General features: G+C 47.4%; 1 protein-coding gene and 1 long non-coding RNA gene across 21 annotated transcripts in view; one reads left to right on the top strand and one right to left on the bottom strand.

Annotated features, from left to right (window-relative positions):
* Nucleotides 1–987: 987 nt before the first annotated feature.
* On the bottom strand, nucleotides 988–18,220 carry LOC130684609 (uncharacterized). The gene is made up of 3 exons (XR_008998943.1): nucleotides 18,124–18,220; nucleotides 9,629–9,703; nucleotides 988–1,694 (listed from the first exon to the last, which is right to left on the bottom strand). It is a non-coding gene; the product is annotated as an uncharacterized LOC130684609 (long non-coding RNA).
* Nucleotides 18,221–18,347: 127 nt separating this feature from the next.
* CAMK2G (calcium/calmodulin dependent protein kinase II gamma) overlaps nucleotides 18,348–19,814 on the top strand; it is a 52,366-nt gene continuing 50,899 nt past the window's right edge. For 8 of the 20 annotated variants that reach the window (XM_036928656.2, XM_036928650.2, XM_036928654.2 and 5 more), the window contains exon 1: nucleotides 18,352–18,537. In XM_036928656.2, the coding sequence (XP_036784551.1) occupies nucleotides 18,473–18,537 (65 nt within the window). In that variant the 5' untranslated portion in view covers nucleotides 18,352–18,472. Of the gene's footprint in view, nucleotides 18,538–19,814 lie in introns of all 20 variants that reach the window. The other 12 variants (XM_036928647.2, XM_036928651.2, XM_036928646.2 and 9 more) reach the window with 5 other exon arrangements.

Genomic DNA, 19,814 nt, shown 5'->3' with positions numbered 1-19,814 from the left:
GGTGGCTCCTCAAAATTAAACACAGAACTGTCAAGTGACCCAGCAATCCCACTTCTGGGTGTATATCCAAAAGAATTGAAGGCAGCGTCTCAAAGAGATATTCCCACACTATGTCACAGTGGCATTATTCATGGTAGCCCAGAGAGGGAAGCAACCAAAGCGTCCGTGGACAGATGAATGGATAAACAAAATTTGGCCTATATGTACAGCGGAATATTAGTCAGTTTTTAAAAAGAAGGAAATCTTGTCACATGCTACAGTATATGGATGAACCTTGAGGACATTCTGCTAAGTGAAATAAGTCAGTCACAAAAAGGCAAATACTACATGATTCCACATGTATTTTTAGATATAGAAGTGTCCAAAGTAGTCAAATTCATAGAAACAATGAACAGTGGTGATCAGAGGATTAGGTGAGGGGAAACTGGGGAGCTGTAATTTAATGGTACAGAGCTGCAGTTTTGCAAGATGAAGAAGTTCTGGAGATCTGTTGCAGAGAAAAGTGAATATATTTAATACCACTGAACTGTACACTTAAAAATGGATTAACATGGTAAATTTTCTGTTGCATGTTTTTTTACCACAGTTAAGAAAAACTGTTAACGTTAAACAGTCTGACCACTGACCATAATTGCAATAGAAGCATGAAGAACTAGAAGTAGAAGCTGAGAGACACTGAAGTAGAGATTTCCTGGAATTGAACACGTCTTAAAGGATGGGTCATGCTGGGTTGGTAGTTTCAAACAATAGTCCTGGAAAAAAACAGGAACAGGAATAAACAAAACTCTATATATCGTGGAATATAAACTTTGTATGTCCTTAACTGTGGGGGTGGTGCGTGTGCATGTGTGTACACATGTACAAAAGCACTGAGAAATCTGGCCCTCTTAGGGAGAGTTAATATTGAAGACCAGTGAGAACTAAGTACAGCTAGGTAGGGTGAGGTCTGATTATAAAAGGTTGTAAAAACCAGGTGGAAGTCTGTAGGATACCATAGACTCCAGGAAGGCACTGCATGTTCTTGAACAAGGATGTGTTTAAGGCTTTTAGTAAAGCTGGAAATTCCTACTGGTCTCACCTGAAATGAGAAGCAAAAGAGGTAACCTGGATTTTACCTGGGCTTGGACGGGAAGGAATGGAATAATGACAAATCCCAAGTTCTGGGTGCATAGTGGAAGAGAGGATTGAAATGAGAGGATACTAGAGGGAAAGAGAAAGTGCAAGGACAGAGATGAGGACTCATATACCGCTGCATTTTTTCCTATTCTTTAGGAGCTTTTATTTTTCCATACCTGCAGGGTCATGTTTTGCTTCAGAATGAGCCTTAGAAAGTTCCTTTAAAGGGATGTTCTATGCAATCTGCATTTGAAAGTACTGTGAATATAAAAGTCTCATGGATTGGAGTGGAAAGACTGAGGGTGGACACCCCCCCACTGCCCAATCTCTGTGGCTCCTATTTAGTACAAAGGCCCTGTCTCTGAGGAGTTACTGAGGGCTTCCTCTTGAGGAAGGAGGTGACTGCCCAGGCTGAGGGCTGTGGTTTAAGAGTCAGAAAATGGTGTTCCATTCTCAGATCGGTCGCTGACTGCATCTGTGAACCTGGGTAAGTCACTTCCCTCTTTAGGCCTCCGTTTTCTCTTTTGTGGAATGTAGAAGGACATTTTTCCACCTGCTTTTGCAGAGAACAGAAGTACCTGAAAGAAAAAGAAATTTCCATTGGGCACTCTTAAGCAAAGGGTTGAGGCCTGGGCTGTAGCAAAGCCCAGGACGTATGAGGACATGGGGGCCAGGTTTTGACATGCCCTGTTCTTGACATCATAAGTCCATGGAGAGGACGTAAGTGTTCAACAACATAAACAAATGTTGCCCCAGAGAGCATGGGTTCTGGGAATATGAACAGGGAATCCTGACCAAAATTCCAGGTCTCTAAGTTCCCCTCAAGGAGTCATGAGGCTCATACAGGAGGTGAATCACCACACCCAGGATCTGTCTTGGAGACCTAAACCACCAAATATGAGCCTCAGCAAAGGAAGGGGCAAACAGCAGGCTTGACTGAAATAGCCTGGGGGCTGTAACTAGAATATAGGCTGTTCCCTTGGGTTCTGATTTGACTAAGGAACAATTTTTCCCGAGGCTTTGGATGCTGTTCTAGTTCTGAGGTCAGTGGCAGTTCAAAGCTATAAAGCCAGTCCCCATGGAGTCAGCACAGTTGTCTCTGGTCTGGAAGGCTACAGGGAAAAAGGAGCTCAGAAGATTATGGGCCTAAAGAAATTGAATTTGTATTCTTCCAAAAGTCTGTATTATTTCTCAGAGATACTAGAGGCTACAGGGAGAAAGAAGTGTGTTAGCAGCTCATCAGCAATGGTGGTTCCTGTGCCACAGGAAAATGCCAACCCTCAGAGCCAGGGAGGTTCATGGGGTGCCCAAAAGGGGGAACAGATTCAGGAAATCTGGAACACTTGGACTTGTGGAGTACTGTGTTCAGAGGGACCTTACGTACCCCTTCACACCCATTAGGATGGCTATTATCAAAAAAGTGGAAAATAACAAGGGTTGGTGAGGCTGTGGAGATATTGGAACCCTTGTGCTTTGCTGAAGGGAATGTAAAATGGAGTAGTCACTGTGGAAAACAGTTTGGCAGGTCCTCAAAAGTTAAGCATAGAATTACCATACGATTGAGCAACTCCAGGGATCTACCAGGCCCTGAGAATAAGACTCGGAGGAAACAGGACATGAGAAGGTGACAGCACAGATTTTCAGAGTTGTGAACTGAGATGAGGGTGGGGACTGGGAATGGAGACACAGAAACCTGTCCATGAAGAAAAAGGACAAAGTGTGAGAGTCAGAGATGAAAGACAGAGGAGCTGACCAAAACGCAGCCCTATTGGGGGTAAGGCTGAATATGGAGAAAAAAAAGGGGATTGGCATGTCTGATTTTAAAATGAGTCTTGAGTCTGGATCTTTTCTTTGGCAGGCACATGGGTTTCCATGTTTAACCACCACAGGGCTTGTGGCGGATACTTCTGGGACTCTACAATGGTCCACTCTGCAGTGGTCAGCTGGCTATTGCCTTCTGAGGCTTCCTGTCTCCTTTTAGAACTGGCAGACACCACAGTGAGTCAGTCCTACCAAAGCTTGACTCATTTTTGACCCAGTTTGGTGATCAAACACAATACCCTGGAATTTGGCACTATAGCTCAAAAGGTATGGTGGGAACATGATTGCAAGACCTAGGCTCCTAGGTGCTTCCTGTTGCCATCCTATTTCTTTGTAAATGTTGAAGTGAACTGCATTTAAAGTCAGAGAGACTTGGGGACAAATTCTGGTTTGCTGCTTACTAGCTGTGTGACCTTGGGCAAATTACTTAACCTCCAAAAGACATGGTTTCCTCACTTGTAAAATGGGACTGCAGAGCCTCATGCTGGGGATTAGATGAGCGAATATATAAAGAGATTTGTAGCACTTTGCATGTCACAAAGAAATTGCCCAGTAAATTAAGGTTATTGTTATTCTCACCACCTATTCTGAGGTCTTTAATTACCTAGAATCACTTTGCCACATGGGCAATGAGGACCTGTATCTGGAGCTTCAGTAACCCAGACTCCTGGAGCCCTGGGTTTAGAGTGGGAAGACCTGAATTTGGTCTGGGCACCCCGCTATGCTAGCTGTGTGACTTTAGGTATTTTTCACACTGAGTCTCAGTTTTCTTATTTGTAAAATGAAGAGGATTACATAGAGTCATACATATCAAGTTCAATAATGTATGTAGAAGCTTTATACAATAACCAAAAAGGCACTGGTATATAACGTACTCAGGATCAAAAGCAAGGATGGGCTGGGCCAAGGTTAGAGTCAAGATATAAATCAAGGCGGGGATTGGCAACAGGTCTGAAAAACAACTGTGATCAAGATCAGGGTTGGCATTGGGTCAAAGTAGAGTTTTGGGCTAGGATAGGGAGGGAGTCATGAGCAGGGTCACAGTAGGGGGTTGGGTGGAGTTTTGGTTTGGGCTGGGAATCCACGCAGGATGGTGTGCCCTGTCTGGGCCCTGAGGGACACAGCAGTACTAGGCGGTGACTCAGAGGCAGCTGTACTGCTGGGGATAAGGCTCTAATCCAGAGATCTTGGTTTTGGGGAAAGTAGAGTATGGGACTTAGCAAACCCTGAGAGATCTGTACAAGTGCAGCCCTTGAGAGACACAGTCCAATTGCAGTAGTGCAGCCACCTCATTCCCTTCAGCCTTCTGTCCCCAGCCTGGTAGGTAGCAACATCATATTAAGTACCAGCCTATCTCTAGGTACCTTCTGCACAGTGTTAGTCCTCTCAGCTCTGATCGACCCTTCTCCACCATCCATCCATCATCATCCATACAACAAAGTTTTGTTGATGGACACTTACTATGTGTCCAGCACTTTGCTAGAACCTGAGGATCCAGCATTGATGGAGGCAAGCATGTTGTCTGTCCTCATGGGGCTGCAATCTAGAGAGAGAGACCAATAATACAGTGGATTTCCATCTTCTGCATTGTGTGTGTTTGTGGGGGTGATGAGACATTCTAAAATCAGTTCACAAAGCAGAGATTGCAAAATTATTCTTGAAAATACATTAAGTCACCAGGACCTTGGCATTTAGAAGCCAAGAAATAACATTAATTTCTCTTTGTACTTTGGGTGTGACCCTGGGGCAGTAGATGTCCAGATCTGGCTTTAATGGTGGAATGTGACTTTAAATAATGGAATTTCCATTGTTTCTTGTTCTTTCAGCTCAGTGTGAATGGTTGGGTTTGCATATATTAATTGCATTAATGATGGCACTCCAGTCTAAATACAAATTATACCACTATGTATATAATTACGTTAATACATTAAGAAGGAATACAGTGCACTGTGAGAATGAACAGTGGAGGGACATAACCTAGTAAGGGGTAAAGTGACTGATATGGAAACCTTCACTAAGTAGGTGACATTTAAGCTGGGTCCTAAAGGGTGAATATGAGTTAGCCTGTCCCAAAGGGAAAAAGAACTTCCCAGGCAGAGGAGTTGAAATTAGGCAAAAAGGAGCTCAGTGCATCCTAGGAAATGAAAGCCAATAAGGCTGGATATGTTGAAGAGATAGCAAAGGGCTTCCCCAAGTCTGTCTCCACAGCAAGGACCTTTTACACAATTTGATGCAGTGTATATAACAGCATGGAGTTAAGGAGATGTGAGACTCAGAGAATTCTTTTAAATTCAGAGTACCGGACTAAAGAAACAGAAGTAATCAGTCATCATCTTTTGCAATCACCAGACTAGCTGCCTTATAGGGTTCAAAAAAGAATAAGAAACAAGTCATTGGAAACAGACACAGTGAGATTTACAACTATAGTGGAAGAGCCTGCACATAGGCATAAACCAAGGGTCACAAATGCAGATACCCCAGAGACTAAGCAGGTAATATAAAAAGTAAAGCAGGCTGAATGCAGGACAGTGGGTGGGGAGGGTGGATAGGAATTATGGCAGATTGGAGAGCTCTTGTCTGGTTTAAAGGGGCAACTGCTATTTGGCAGCTCTTGCTAATTGTTGCCAAGTGGGAACCGAGGACCCGTTTCGTTAGATCTTCCATATGTAGCGGATGCTATCACTTCCAGCTTCCTCTGGCCTTTGGAACTCACTCTTTCTTACTGTACAGCAGGCTGGATGTTCCTCAGGAATTAACACCACCATGTCTGCTCTGTCCCCACACCATAACAGCTCTCGGCCAGTGACTGGTGGGCTTGGTAGAGAAATATGCTAATGCCTTGCCTCTCAGGTGAGATGACAGATGTTCTCCACTGTTGCCTTGAGTTCCCCAAGAGAAGCTCCAGTAACTTCCTTGATAACTTACTTATCTGCTCCACTTCCCCACTTACTAACTGGAGTTTTTTAGGATCCCCTTTCAAATAAACTACTTGTAACTGAACCCTTGCCTCAGGGTCTGCCTCTGAGAGAAACCAACCTAAGCACACAAAACGTTAAGAAATATTTGAAAAATCTGGATTTTTTTAATGTTTAATCTTCCCAATCAAAATTGTGCATGTCAACACAAATAGGTTTAAGGGCTGGATTTAGCTAGAAGATCATCAGTTTGGGATTCCTGACATAAACTAAGACTTCGTCTGTCTTTCTAACAGCAATCACCCAGGAAAGGAACACATTGGCTAAAGAAAAGTGTTTAAGAAAGAATTGGCTGACTTGCTGTGTGGAAATGACTGCTTAAAATACAGGCAATGAGAGACGGGCTCAGCAGTCATGAATGCTGCTGCTGGAATGGCAGTTCCTCCCTCTGGCTCTCTGCTCAAGCCTCTTCCTCTCGGGCCTGGGCAGCCACCACTCCCACCAGGGTAAGTCACGCTAAGGCCCTGTGGGGATCTCAGAGCCAAGGCAGGCCCAGCAGCTGCCTGCTCCAAACTGGCTCTGCAGCAAGAGAGACAAGACAGGGCCTGCTGGCTGCATGGTCCTCAGATCAGACTTTTCTGGTTCTCAGTCAGCCATCCTCCCAGAGTCACCAGACAGCTACTGTTCTGTGTGATCTTGGCCCAGCTCTGCGTGATCTTAGCCCAGCTTGCCTAGCCTCTTGGTCCACGGAGAGTGTGGGTGTGAGGTACTATGGGAGACCCGTGAGCCTCCTCCCCTGGCACCTCTAGGCAAGCCAGTTTTCTAGGCAGTCATCCAAAGTGCTGACAAGAGGTGCTGTCATCCCGGTGCAGCTCAGAGGAAGACACACCAGGCCTGGAGGGTAGAGGGCTGCACCTGGCTGGGATGCCCAGACAGGCCCATGGTGGACAGGCAGCACCTTATGCCCTAAGCTGTCTCCAGCAGTGTTTGCAGAGCCTGTGCTATTTTAGGTTCTTTTGTCATCACTGCAGACAACTGGGCTGGAGGAGTCTGATTAGAAAGGAAAGAACCGGTTTAACAGAGCAGAGGAGGTTGGGGGTGCTTCCCTGAGGTGGCCCCATAGCCCCAGGTAGAAGGACCTTGTATCAGTGTTCTGAGGTTCAGGACTGGGTTAGGATTCCAGCACTGGCTTCAGAGCAACTTATTAGACAAAAGAAACAAAGGGGAGGACTTTGATGTTCAGGGACCAGCAGCTTTAATTCCTATCTCAGAAATAACCATGACAGTAGTAATACTTTCTTACAAATGTGCTTTATAGTATATAAGGTACCTTCATAGACATGATCTCATTTTATCCTTGGTGCAGTCCTATGAGGCAGGCAGGTAGTATTTGTCCTACCTTAAATATAAGGAATCTAAGTCTCACCAAAGCAAGTGACTTGCCCAAGGTCACAGTCATGAGAAAGTGACAATGTCAGTGCCTGAATCGGTTGCAGAAGAGGGTCAGGGAACCTAGCTCTGCATGTCTAGAGGTCTTCATTGGAAGAGAGGAGCTCAGGGAGAGAGGGGAAGGCTTGGCCTTCTGTGGGCAGCCCCAGGAAATGTCAGGCTTCATAGATCAGTGGCCAAGGATTGGACCCACCCACAGAGCCTGTTGGTGGTCTGGCACTACAGGGCAATCATAGAGGGCCTCAGGGCAGCTTTGTCTCCTCTCTTAGCTGGTGGGTGCTAAGGATTTTTCAGTTCCCCTTAGGCAGCCCCCTGAGTCAGCCCTCTAGCATTGCCCTGGCATGTCCTGGGCGCCACGCCCAGGCAGTGAGGCGGCTCTGGCAGATTGCCCGGGGAATACTGCTGTCTTAACTCAAGCCAAGTCCTGGTTAGGACCCCCTTCCAGGAAGCAGCCCAACAATGGCTGCATTGGGAGCTCCTACTTGTAGGCATAGGTCATCTCCCTCACCCCCTGGACTTCCTGGCACAGGTAGCATTGGGCACACACTTTTACCAAGAGAGGATGCAGGGAGAATACATTTTACAGACTGCCGATCCAGACTGCTATCCCAGAGACTGGCTTGGGTTTCTGGTCACATCCAAATAGCTGGGGAGGGAGTTGCTTTTGGACAGAAATGGGGGAAAGAGAGCCAAGACTCCAGCATGAAGCTGCCTCAGCTGTTTCTGGGGCTCTGACTCAGAAGCTGCTTCTCAGGAATGTGGAGCACATGGGCCTCTGAGCCCCTTGTCCAGGCACAGTGGAATGAACAGCTGGGGTGTGGGGGATGTCCTCTCTCTTCTCTGAGGACACCTCTTTCAGAGAAACCCCACCACAGGGCAGATTAAGGGCCCACCGTGGAAGACCCTGGTCGCCTTGTCCAGGGAGGAAGCCACCCCAGACCACTTCAGCTTCCAGGGATCAACCCCAGCAATGATTGTCTACAGCTACCGATTTGCACTTACCGAAATGCTGCATTGCGTGGGTGTCTGTCTCTGCTCCTGTCTAGTTATCTCCCTAACTCTGTTGTAACTACCTTGACTTCATGCTTCTGGGTAAAAAAGGGTGCCCTAAACATAACATACATTTGATAAACATATTTATTGACTGATACTCTGAGAAAAAAGAACTAAGAAAAGAAAGAGGCAAGAGAAATCACTCAGAAAGCCAGTGATCTGAGTCACACTCCAAAATCTGGGGAATTTGCTTCCCCTCCCAGTTCCAAGGCCACTTGGACGAAGGACAGCAAACCAACGGTGAGGTAGTCTGGCACTTCCTTGACACCGGGACCCGCCCCAGCACCAGATGCCCTCAGATCTACCAGCAGCCACTGGGAATCCTTCCTCCTCGAGAGAGGAGGGGGCTCTGCAGTGACTCTCCAAATGTGGGCAAATGTTCTTTGCTCTGCCTCCCACCTTTCTTTCTTTTGTTTTTTTTTTCTTGAAAGCAGGTAGATATCCCATGGGATAATCCACAGTGAAATGAGACCCAAGGAGAACTACCCTGGAAAAGAAATCATGTCAGCAGCTTATCACACAATATAATAATTTTAGGTTTAATTATCTGCGTCCCTCCTTAGATGGTAGTAAGAGCTGGGAGGGCAGGAACAGAGTCTGTCCTATTCACTGAGCTAGTCCCAGAGTCTAGCACACTTCCTGATACACAGCAGGTGCTCAGTAAAGTGCTCCATACATGCTTGTTGATCTGGCTAATTGAGGGGCATCTGGAACCTGCCAGTACACTCCTGCTATTTAGCTGCCATCAGCCACCTTTATTCTGGAGCTAACTCATTCCAAGTCTGATCTGTTGGAAGAAACTGAAGCCAGGGACACTGATAAGCTGCCTCTGGGGCCTTGGTTTCTCGGAGACTTGGTGTTGGAAATGACTCCTGGGGCGGGGTCCGCCGAGTAATCCACAGCCTTGCTGGCTCTCTAAAACCGGGCCTACCGCGGCCTCTAGTGGATAAGAGGAATCACTGCCTTTTTGGGGTAGAGGTCCAGCTTCCTCATCTCTGCCCCCAGGATCTCCAGGTTCTCCATGCTTAGTCCCATGGTCCAGAACATACAAAATGGCACCACAGCAATAGACTATATCAGAACAATAGACCAGTCATTCAACAGATTAATCCATTAAAAAAGCACTCATTATGTACAGTACATAGTACTCTGATGAAAGCATAGGGAGAGGGGAAAGGGAGATATAGAATAAAACAAGGTTCTGCCCTTAAGAAACCGATGATCTAACTGAGAAGGCAAAACTAACATTTTAAAAAAGCAAGCAGTGAACATACCATCAGGTGCCAGGTATTTCAAGAGCTGAGTTCAGAGGATTAGTGTAACTGCTCTGTGTGCCTCAGTCTCCTCATCTGTAACATGGGGATAATAAAATTTACTTTAGGGTTATATGAAGATTAAAATAAGATGATGGGGAGAAAATACCGCATTATTGTTGTTGCTGTTATTCAAGTAATCTGTGTTCATAGTAAAACATTTAGAAATCACATTTAAGGAAGAGGGAAAGTTCACATTAATACCACTATAAGATAAGTGCTATTAATCTAATGATCTACATTCTTGAGCATGTTGAGCAAGTCTGTAGAAGCAGAGGCATTCTGGGAATGGTATGAAATCACAAGACTGACAAGAATTACACAGGATTTAGACAGTCATACCTGAGCATTCATACTTAATTCTGAAGGGGATAGCTTTTTGGCAAAGATGTATCCTACTAAAAGCAATGTTTTCCCTGCAGATCTCTGCATATATGTTCACATCAGCAAAGGGGCCTTCCCTGACCATTCCATATTAAATAGCACCTCCATCCTCTTTCCCTGGTTTAATTTTCTTCATAGCACTGATGACCTCCTGACATAGTAAATATTTAGTTGCTTCTTTGCGCATACTTTGTCCTTCTCACTAGAAGGTAGCCTTCCTGAGGGCAGGGATAACATATATTTTGTTCACTGCTTTAACCCCAGCACTCAGACAGTGGCCTGAAAAAGAGTAAATGTTCAAATAATATTTCAGAAAGAAAAGAAAGAGGACTATAAAAATGGAGTTGGCAAAGTTAGCAGGGCTACTGCAATAACTGTGGAGGGTGAGGTAGACCTAATCTAGGATGGTGAGAGGGGAATGGAAAAGAAGGGATGGATAAAGACATTTAAAAGGGAAAGTATACCAATGTTGGTTCCTGATAACACACAGGATGATAATAAACAACTACCATTTAGTTAGCATCAGGCATTGAGCCATTAACCTGCAAATATTATCATTAAATTACTAAAACAAACACTTCAGTGGAAGCTATGACATCTTTATTTTACCAATGAGGACAATGAAGCTCATCAGGTTTTAAGTAACTTGCCCAAGGTCACACAACTAGTAAATGGTAGAATGCAAACTTAGCCCTGACCCCTAAGTGAGTTAAGGGATGAGTCAAAGTTGACTTCAAGATTCTGAACCTAGATCATTGGCTGGAGAGTCAAGTCACTGTCAGAGCCAAAGCAACTGAGAAAACTGGTTAAGGGTGGCAAGGGGAATAATTATAATAGTCAATATTTATTGAGTCCTTACTATGCAAGGCACCATTTTATTTTTCTTATGTACTAATAATTTACTCATCATAAAACCCTCTGAGGTGAGTGCTATTTTGCAGATGAGTAAACTGAGGCACACAGAAGTTATAAAACTTGCAGCCTCTCACAGTTAGTAAGAGGCAGAGCCAGGATTTGGCCTCAGTTTTCCTGACCACCATGTTAGACTGCCTCTCAATCTAATTTGTTTTTGGATCATATTGAATTTGGGGAGGACAGCAGAACATTCAAATGGGAATATCTGATCGGTAATCATTGGTAGCCCAGGTCTGGGATCTAAGTGCTGCTCTAGAGTCCAAAAAATTGGACATTGGTCCTTCCTGAGGGCCACACCTGCCCGGCCTGTAAGCCCACCCACCACCAGACAGTATTTAGTTCCAGCTGGTCCTGAGCTTTATGTCCTGTTTCTCCCTTCTCCACCTGACCCTCCAGCTCACCTGACTACCCAGTTTCTCAAACATCTGCCAAGCCCACAGTGCTTCAGGGCTTGAGTCACACTTTCTTTTCTGCTTCTAGTGCCTTCTTACCTCCATCTCTATCTGCCAACATCTTTCCCCTCCTTCCATCTCCTCCAAGTCTTTTCTGATTGTTCCATCTGACCTGATTGTTCCCCCTTAAAAGTCCCATAGCATACTTTTCTTTTACCTTCCATGCATTTATTGAGCACCTACAATGCCCCAGGCACCTTAGACACTGAGGATACCCAGATGAACATAAACGAACACAGACCCTACCTTCATGAGGTCTACAGTCACACAAACATCTGGAAGACTACACTTGGGACAAGTGCTCTGAAGAAGTGGGGGATGGAACTTTCAGAGCTGCCATTACAGGGATTTGATCTGGTCAAGAGTCCGGGAAAACTCTTACTCTTTTTTTTTTATTAAGGTATCATTGACATACAATCTTATGCTCAGATTTCACATGAGCAACATTGTGGTTACTACATTCCCCTATTATCAAGGCCCCACCATATACCCCATTACAGTCACTGCCCATCAGCATTAGTAAGATGCTATAGAGTCACTACTTATCTTCTCTGTGCTATTCTTTCTTCCCCGTGCTCCCCCCTATATTATGTGTGCTAATCATAATGCTCTTATTCCCCTTATCCCTCCCTTCCCACCCACCCTCCCCAGTCCCTTTCCCTTTGGTAACTGTTAGTCCATTCTTGGGTTCTGTGAGTCTGCTGCTGGAAAAACTCTTACTCTTAACAGAGAACTGGCAGGTAGGAGGGAACTGGCAGAGGGGAGGGAAGTGCGATTCAGGCAGTTATTTGTACAATGATACTAATAATATGTTTTATATCATTGTTTTTATTACTATGCTTTTCTTCTTGCCTATTTCTGGCCAATCTTTCTATCCCCTATAAGAGTTAGACCTGAAGCTTACCCAGGTCAGAGAGTTGTCTAAATAGACTGAGGGGACATTGGCTATTTCTGCAGAACCCTCATTACACCATCTCCAGAGCCCCTGGTGCACTGAGAGGTCATCCTGAGTCCATCTGCAACACCCAGCTTTGTGGTAGATAAGGAACAGCGTCACCTCCAGCTTCAGGCCCAGATTTATGTCTGCCCTTGGTGAAGGTATCTTCTGGCATTGAACTGGGGTGCCATTTTGAGCATGGAGGCAGGCTGCCTTTGTGGACTCCCTGTGACCTATAGGGTTTGGTTGGAATGCTAGGGTGGTTGTACCAGAACAGTGGGATTTATTAGGGCTTCTAGGTCCTCTTCTCCTACTGCTTCCCACCTTGTCCACTCTTGTCCTGCCACACCAACTTCTTTCTACCCCTCAAATATACCGTGACCATTTTTATATCAAGGCTTTGCTGCAGTTCCTTATACCAGGAATGCTCTTGTCCAAGATCTTTAAATGACTACCTCCTGTCATCATTTAGGTCTCCCTTAAAAATTACTTTCTAAGGGCAGCCATGTCTAAGCACCTCTGTTAACTGAATTCTCTATCCGCTTCCCTCATTTCATATCTTATGGCTTTATTTTATTTTCTCTGTAGAATTTACTGTAGCCTAAAATGCCCTTTTAGGTTCATTGCCTGTCTACAGAATGTGAGTTCCATGAGGGCAGAAATATTTTGTCAGATTGTTCTCTATTTCCCAAGTGACTGAATCAGAGGAGGTGCTCAATAAAATAGAGAAGTGAATGAATGAGGGTATTCTCTATTAAGTGCCTGGAATCCAGACTGCAACTAGTTTGGGGTAAGTCCACATTGGGTTTAAGATTCCAATCTAGATTCCAGTGGTGACATAAGCACATCTGAACTGAACTCCCCAACATACACCACTGCCATTTATTATCCCCATATCCATTTCTACCCCCCAACATACACCACTGCCATTTACTTACCCCCCATACCCATTTCTATTCATTTCCCTCCAATCACATCATTCCAGCTCTACCACATATTAGCTGTTTGCCCTTAGGCCAGCTATTTTACCTTTCTAAACTCAGTTTCCTCTTCTGTAAAATGGGGCTGATGGCTCCTACACACACAGTGTGGTGGTGAGAGTGAAATGGAACAGCTTACATAGAGGACTTAGTGCCTTTGCCTTTCCAGTAACAAACTCTTTCTAACTCTTAGCTACAATTGTGGTTTTTAACATCTTCTCCCTTTGCATTCACATTCCTCTTAACGGTCTCATCCCTCCTCCCAGCACCCTGCGAGCCTCAGACCTTCCCACCAGGGGGCCCCATACTCCGCTATTCCTCTCCGGCCAACCCGCTGGTGCAGGCAGCCCGCTCTGACCTCAGTACCTCAGTTTTCCTCTGATGACAGCTGTCACCTCTCCATTGGTACTCTCTTCATCCCAAATATCTCAGCCTCTCACCCCCAATACTTCATTCATCCCACAAATAATTATTGAGTGCCTACTATATGCAAGGCTTCATGCTAGGTTTTGAAGATACAAGGGGAAAGATCAGGTGCCTTCTGTCTTCGTGGAACACACAGTCTTTAAGGGGATGGTGAAGTGGTGGGGAGGTAGAGGGAGCCCTGACCTGGACTTGAGGGTGGGAAGGCAGGAATCAGAATGCCGTTTGGAACCAGCACTCTAGCTGGAAATTGGAAGGGAGTTCCTCCCTGCGAGTCCCTCCACCCCTCACTCCTAATATCCCGGCTCCTCACATTACACGCTCTTATAACTCACCTGACACTCAGAACTCAGCTTATCCACAGCACTTCAGACCCCATTCCAAATAGCTTAGTTCCTCACCCCAAATGCTTCAGCCCTCACCCCAAATGTTCTTAGCCTCTCACCTCAAAATCTCATCCCCTATTGCCCAGTCCTTTAGGAACTTAGCTCCTCACCTTAAACATTTCAGCTCCTCTTTTAAGAAATACCATAGTCAGAAAGACAAATACCAAATGATTTCACTTATTTGTGGAGTATGAAAACAAAGTGAAACTGAAAGGACAAAAAGCAGTGGACTCACAGACACTGAGAAGGGACTAGTGGTTAACAAAGGGGAGGAGTGTGGGAGGGCGGGTGGGGAGGGAGAAGGGGATTGAGGGGCTCTGTAATTCACAATCACAATATAGGTACAGTGTGGAGAAGACTTTATAACATATATATAACGTATATAATGACTCTATAATATCTTAGTACGTTGTTAGACAGTGACCACAATAGAGGGGGTGAGGACTTGACAATATGGGTAAATGTTGAAACCACTGTGTTGTTTATGTGAAACCATCATAAAATTGTTTATCAATGATACTTTAATAAAAAAAAGAAGAAATATCATAGTCATTAATTTAATCTGTGGTGCTTAATCCTCTTTTCAGCTCTTAGACACGGGAGGGATGGATGGCTCTCAGACACTCCTGCTAAGCACAATGGCTTGGTTGGGAGTGGCTCTCACTACTGACAGGGCATATGAACTTTTCTGTGTATGGTTGTGATTTGATGTGTCTTTCAGGGGAGGAGAATACCTTTCAGCCCCTTCTAGTTTGAGGATTGCTTATTTAAATGTTTTCATTTGTCTTTCTCACTCTTTCCTATCCCCATTATCACATTTTCTCACTAGTTTCAAAAGCCTCACCACTAATAATTTCTCAGAATCCTTGGAGAGAGGCCATGACCTCATCACCTCCAATTCTCCAAAACCAGTCATATAATCTTCAAATTGGAGGGTACCTCATAAGCCACTGGTCTAGTGGGTTTCAAACTTATTTTCAAGGACTATTTTTAGTCATGGAATCTTTTCTTCAACAAAATCTTATGTGTAATATCTATATATATGTTGAGCAGTTACTGGGGATGACCATATAACCCACAAGGTTCTGTGGAATATGGATTGAAAACTCCTCATGGACACAAGACTGAATTCTCTTCAAATGTATTTTACAACATCCCCTAAAAAGCAGGTAACTATTCTTTGTTTCCAAGAGCATCCTCCTCCTTGCATTTAAATACCTCACTTTCAACTGTCCCATTTTCCTTCGGTCTGAAGAATAAGTATCTTTATACTCTAAAATTGCATTCCAGAATTACGGAGGGAAGGTTCTCTTATTCAGGGAGCAGACCCATGGTGTAATTTTCAGAGCCTTCAAAGAGAAAGGTCAGCAGAATGATAGAGGGTCCCACCCAGTGGAGCCCCTCTGGTGATTATCAGGGCATCAATTTCCTGTGTAATTCCCCATTAACTCCGTTCCCTATGCTGTGGGCAAAGTCAGAGTGCAGGTGCTGCCCAGGGGACCGGCTGCAACCGAAACAGTGCAGATAGCGGACCCCATGAGGTTGCCATAGGTATTGATGCACAGGGAACTGGTGAACTCTTTATTATTTATGTGTATCTTCCCACTAATTGCTGTGGGGTAGCTGGAGGTTGTGTGGGTGCTACAGCAGTGGGGATCAAGGAGAGTGTGTGCAAGGGTGTGTATTTGTATGTGCACACAGAAGTGTCCATAGGCTCCAAAGAGCCACTGTAATCATATCAGAGTCTGAGCTGTTGAGACAAGCAGTGAGAGAGTGAGGAAGAAGTGAGGTAGACACATAAAGGAAAAGAGAGAGAATAATTAAACAACTCTAATTGTGTAAAGTCTAATTTTCCACTTTATTTGGATGTTTCGAAAAGTGAGAGGCAGTGCCAAACACAGTAAGCAGTTGATAAATATCTGTTGAAAGGCAGCTAGTTCCACTTACACAGTATCCTGAGCTATCACCAAGGCTTCATCCCAATATTTTTCTCACCTCTCTTTCTTTTACCCATAGACTCAAAGTCCTTTATATGGTTACCCTAAAATACTCAGTGTAGAACCCTCACCCTTGGCCAGGAAGAGATCCCCTCTCACACTGGGCATATGAGAAAGGTCAGGGTTGTCCTGTTTTTACATTTTCCCCTGGGATACCCTAGGGGACTCCATGGCAACCCTAGTCTGTGCTAGTTCTGGCCTCTCCATCTTCTCACCCCACCTTCCATTAATGAATATAAAGTTTTAGCATCTGGAGTTCAAGAACTAAGCCTCCTTGAGGGCTCAGGAAGGGCACAGTGATGATTGACTAATATGTAGCCACTATTTCTGGAGGGCATGCCAGCTGTCACTTCTGCCTTTAAGGTGGAAACAAAACTCAGCCCTTCTGTCATTTGTGTACATTCTCACTGCCCCGCCCCACGCCGGGACTCGGAGTTGGGCTCTCACCTGGTGCTTCTAGATAGGAAGTGGTCTCACTCCCCAGAACCTTACTTTCTGCTGCCCTGGGGAAGCGTGGGGAATGGTGTTTTGTCACCTCAGTCCTCTCCTTTGGCCCTCTCTCCCCTCTTCTCAGGCAATGTGTTAATGCTTTTCCTCTCCTATTCCCTTAATGACCCCCACTGGGCAATCTGGTTCTTGGACCAGCTCTCTGGGCTGTTGGGTAAAGAAAGGAGGGGAGACCTCCCTAGGAACTTTGCTTCACCCACCCCCTCAGGGAGATAGCCTGGGAGGCTGGGATGCCTCTCAGTCTCTCAGCTGCCTTCTCCAGGCAAGCCAGCTTGCTGACAATGGAAGCCTAACTCCCAGTGGGAATCCTGCTGTAATCAAGACTGAGCTGCAGCAGTTGGCTGCGCTCTGCCCTGCCCAGTTGGGGCTGGCCACTGACTTGGGATACAGCTGGCTGGGCAGGTCAGGAACTTGCACAGCCTGTTTCTCCTCCATGGAGACAGTTATGTTTTTCAGTCCTACCATCCACTGGCAGTGGGGACAGAGGAAGGCAAAGGAAGGAACTCTGCCAGGACCCCAAGGAATCTCTTCATTCCACAGATATTCTCTGAGGGTCTGGGGCTAAGTATACAATGGTGAACAAAGGAGACAGAGGCCCTACCCTATTGGAACCTACAGTTTAGTAGGAAGGCAAATATTAAACAAATAACAGCTAACACAGTTCTAATTAGGTAACAGGTACTAGTCTAAGTGCTTTATGTGATTCAGCCCACTTAATACTCACAAGCTTGTGAGGTAGATACCATTATTCTTTTCCATTGTCAGATAAGGTAACTGAAACACAGAAAGATTAAGTGACTTGCCTAAAGTCACACAGTTGGTCAATGAGTTGCCCGGAAATCCAAGCCAGGCAGTCTGATCCCAGAGTTCACTTGATGGACAACCATATCCTAGTTCAACCATCTCTCATACCAGTAAACATATCATTACAAAATGTAGTAAGAGCCATAAAATATGAAAATTCAGGATGCCCTGCAAGAAAATGGAGATTTTTTTCACCTTTCTTCCATTTGCTGTTCTAGCCCACACTGCAGTGAATCCTTTCCCAATCATTCCCACTTCATCTTTTTCATTATGGTCCTGAGATAGAACATTCTTTCTAAGTTGGAGTGAGGGAAGGCAGTTTCACCTGCATCCGTGGCCCAGGCCTGGTCTCCCTGAACAAACCATACCTGAAGGGTTTTATCTAATAATGGCCCTGATGTTTACACAAGTCTAGACTGTTAGCTTCCAGAGGGAAGGCTGCTGAGAGCTGACTCTGCATAGGCTGGGGATGCCTCCCCAGTGTGCAGTTTGACACTGGCTTTTGACCTTGGCCCTCTATCCACATCGCGTGAGCCGTGCCAGGCTGGGGGCTTAGGACCCGCTTGTGGGGTCCGCCAAGGAACTCGCGGGTCCAGACCCCTAGACACTCCTGATACACACTCGCAGGCAGATTCCGAGCCCGTGCAGTGTCTGCCCCGGGACACGCTCACCGGTCGCCAACCTTTCACCTCTTCGGGGGATGGCCCGGGCTGGGACCCCCTCCCCTCAGCCTCCCTGCGGGCGCGGCGCAGCCCGGGCGGCTCCCGGAGAGGGGAGGGGCTGGCGGCAGGAGGCCCCTCCCCGGGGGCGGTCCGGGCGCCGGGCGGGGGGCCGGACGGGCTGGGGGCGGGGCGGACGGGCGGGCGCGGGGGTGTCCCTCCCTCCCTCGCTCTCCCCGGTAAAGTCTCGCGGTGCTGCCGGGCTCAGCCCCGTCTCCTCCTCTTGCTCCCTCGGCCGGGCGGCGGTGACTGTGCACCGACGTCGGCGCGGGCTGCACCGCCGCGTCCGCCCGCCGCCAGCATGGCCACCACCACCACCTGCACCCGCTTCACCGACGACTACCAGCTTTTCGAGGAGCTTGGCAAGTACGGCCCGCCCGCCCCGGCCCCCACCCTGCCCCCGCCGCCCGGGCGCTATGCGGTTCCTCGCCCCGCCCCCCGGCCCTGCACCGGCCGCTGCAGCGCCCCCTCGGCCCGCCCCACCCCCAGCCTTTCCCGCCCGCAGCCTGCGGGGCCCCCTCGCCCTACCTCTCTGCCCCGCAGCCTCCTCTGCGCCCTGCAGCAGCTGCCCGGGCTGCTGCACCCCGCGCTGCTGCGGGGACTGCAGCCCCCGGACCGCTCCAGGGCGCCCTCCAGCCCCGCCCCTCCTGCACCTTTCAGGCGCCCCCATCCCAGACCCGCCTCCTCGCCGCCCACTCCCCACCCTGCCCAGGAGTTCACTCAGCACCTGTCTCAGGTCCCACACATCTGGCACTCAGGACCTTCCTGGGCCCTGCAGCTCCAACCCCGCTGCGGTGCCGGGGTGTGGGGGGGATGTTTGGTGCCGGGCCCCGCCCCCCGCTAGTGCCGCTTCCAGGATCCCAGCCCCGCTGCTGGGCAGTGCTGCAGCACCCCTCTGTCCCCTCCCCCCATCCCTGCAGTGGTCCCGGGAGCCGCGCGCCGCAGCCGCAGCCGCAGCATCCCACTCCCCTCCGCACTGAGCTGGCCGCCGCTGCAGCTCCGGCACCCCTCCACCCCCAACCAACCCGCGGCGCCAAGCCCGGCCACTGCAGCCCCCACCCTGCCAGACCCCCTGGATGTTTCCACAGCTGGAGAGTGCAGGCTCCCATTTGCGGGACTTGGGACGGGGTCGCGTAAAGGAAAAAATCATGGGGAAGGGGAGCTACTGATGTATGAGACCCACAGCGGGATCCTCTCTTTGCCTGCTGTCAGTTGAGCCGGGATGGATGCAGTGGGGTGAAACCAGTTGTGGGGGATTTGAGCCTCACTTTCCTCACCTTTTCTCATGGTTGAGGGAGGTACCTCTCTCGGAATTATACCCACTTTCTAACCTCACCTTCCCCTGTCCTCAACTATTCCTGCTGAGAGAAGAACAGGGTCTCTGCTCCCTTCTTCTGGTTCTCTTGGTGGGGACGCAGGGCTGTCTGTGAGATGCAGCAGGTGTGTGTTTTCAAGCATTGCCCACCAGCTCCTGATGCACAGCCTGAGGTTGGGGCTGTTGCTTTGCCCAGCGACTGGATGTGGGGGTGGGAGTGGGGTGGTTCTCCACCCACATCTGTTCAGTGTCGTGCAGTGGCCACATCCTCCTGCCTCACATTGGATGGTGATGGTCACTATGCTGGTGTGTGTGTGTGTGTGTGATT

The sequence above is a fragment of the Manis pentadactyla genome, chromosome 8 (assembly GCF_030020395.1).
Source record: "Manis pentadactyla isolate mManPen7 chromosome 8, mManPen7.hap1, whole genome shotgun sequence".
Lineage (NCBI taxonomy): Eukaryota > Metazoa > Chordata > Mammalia > Pholidota > Manidae > Manis > Manis pentadactyla.
This window is presented reverse-complemented; position numbering and strand designations above follow the sequence as displayed.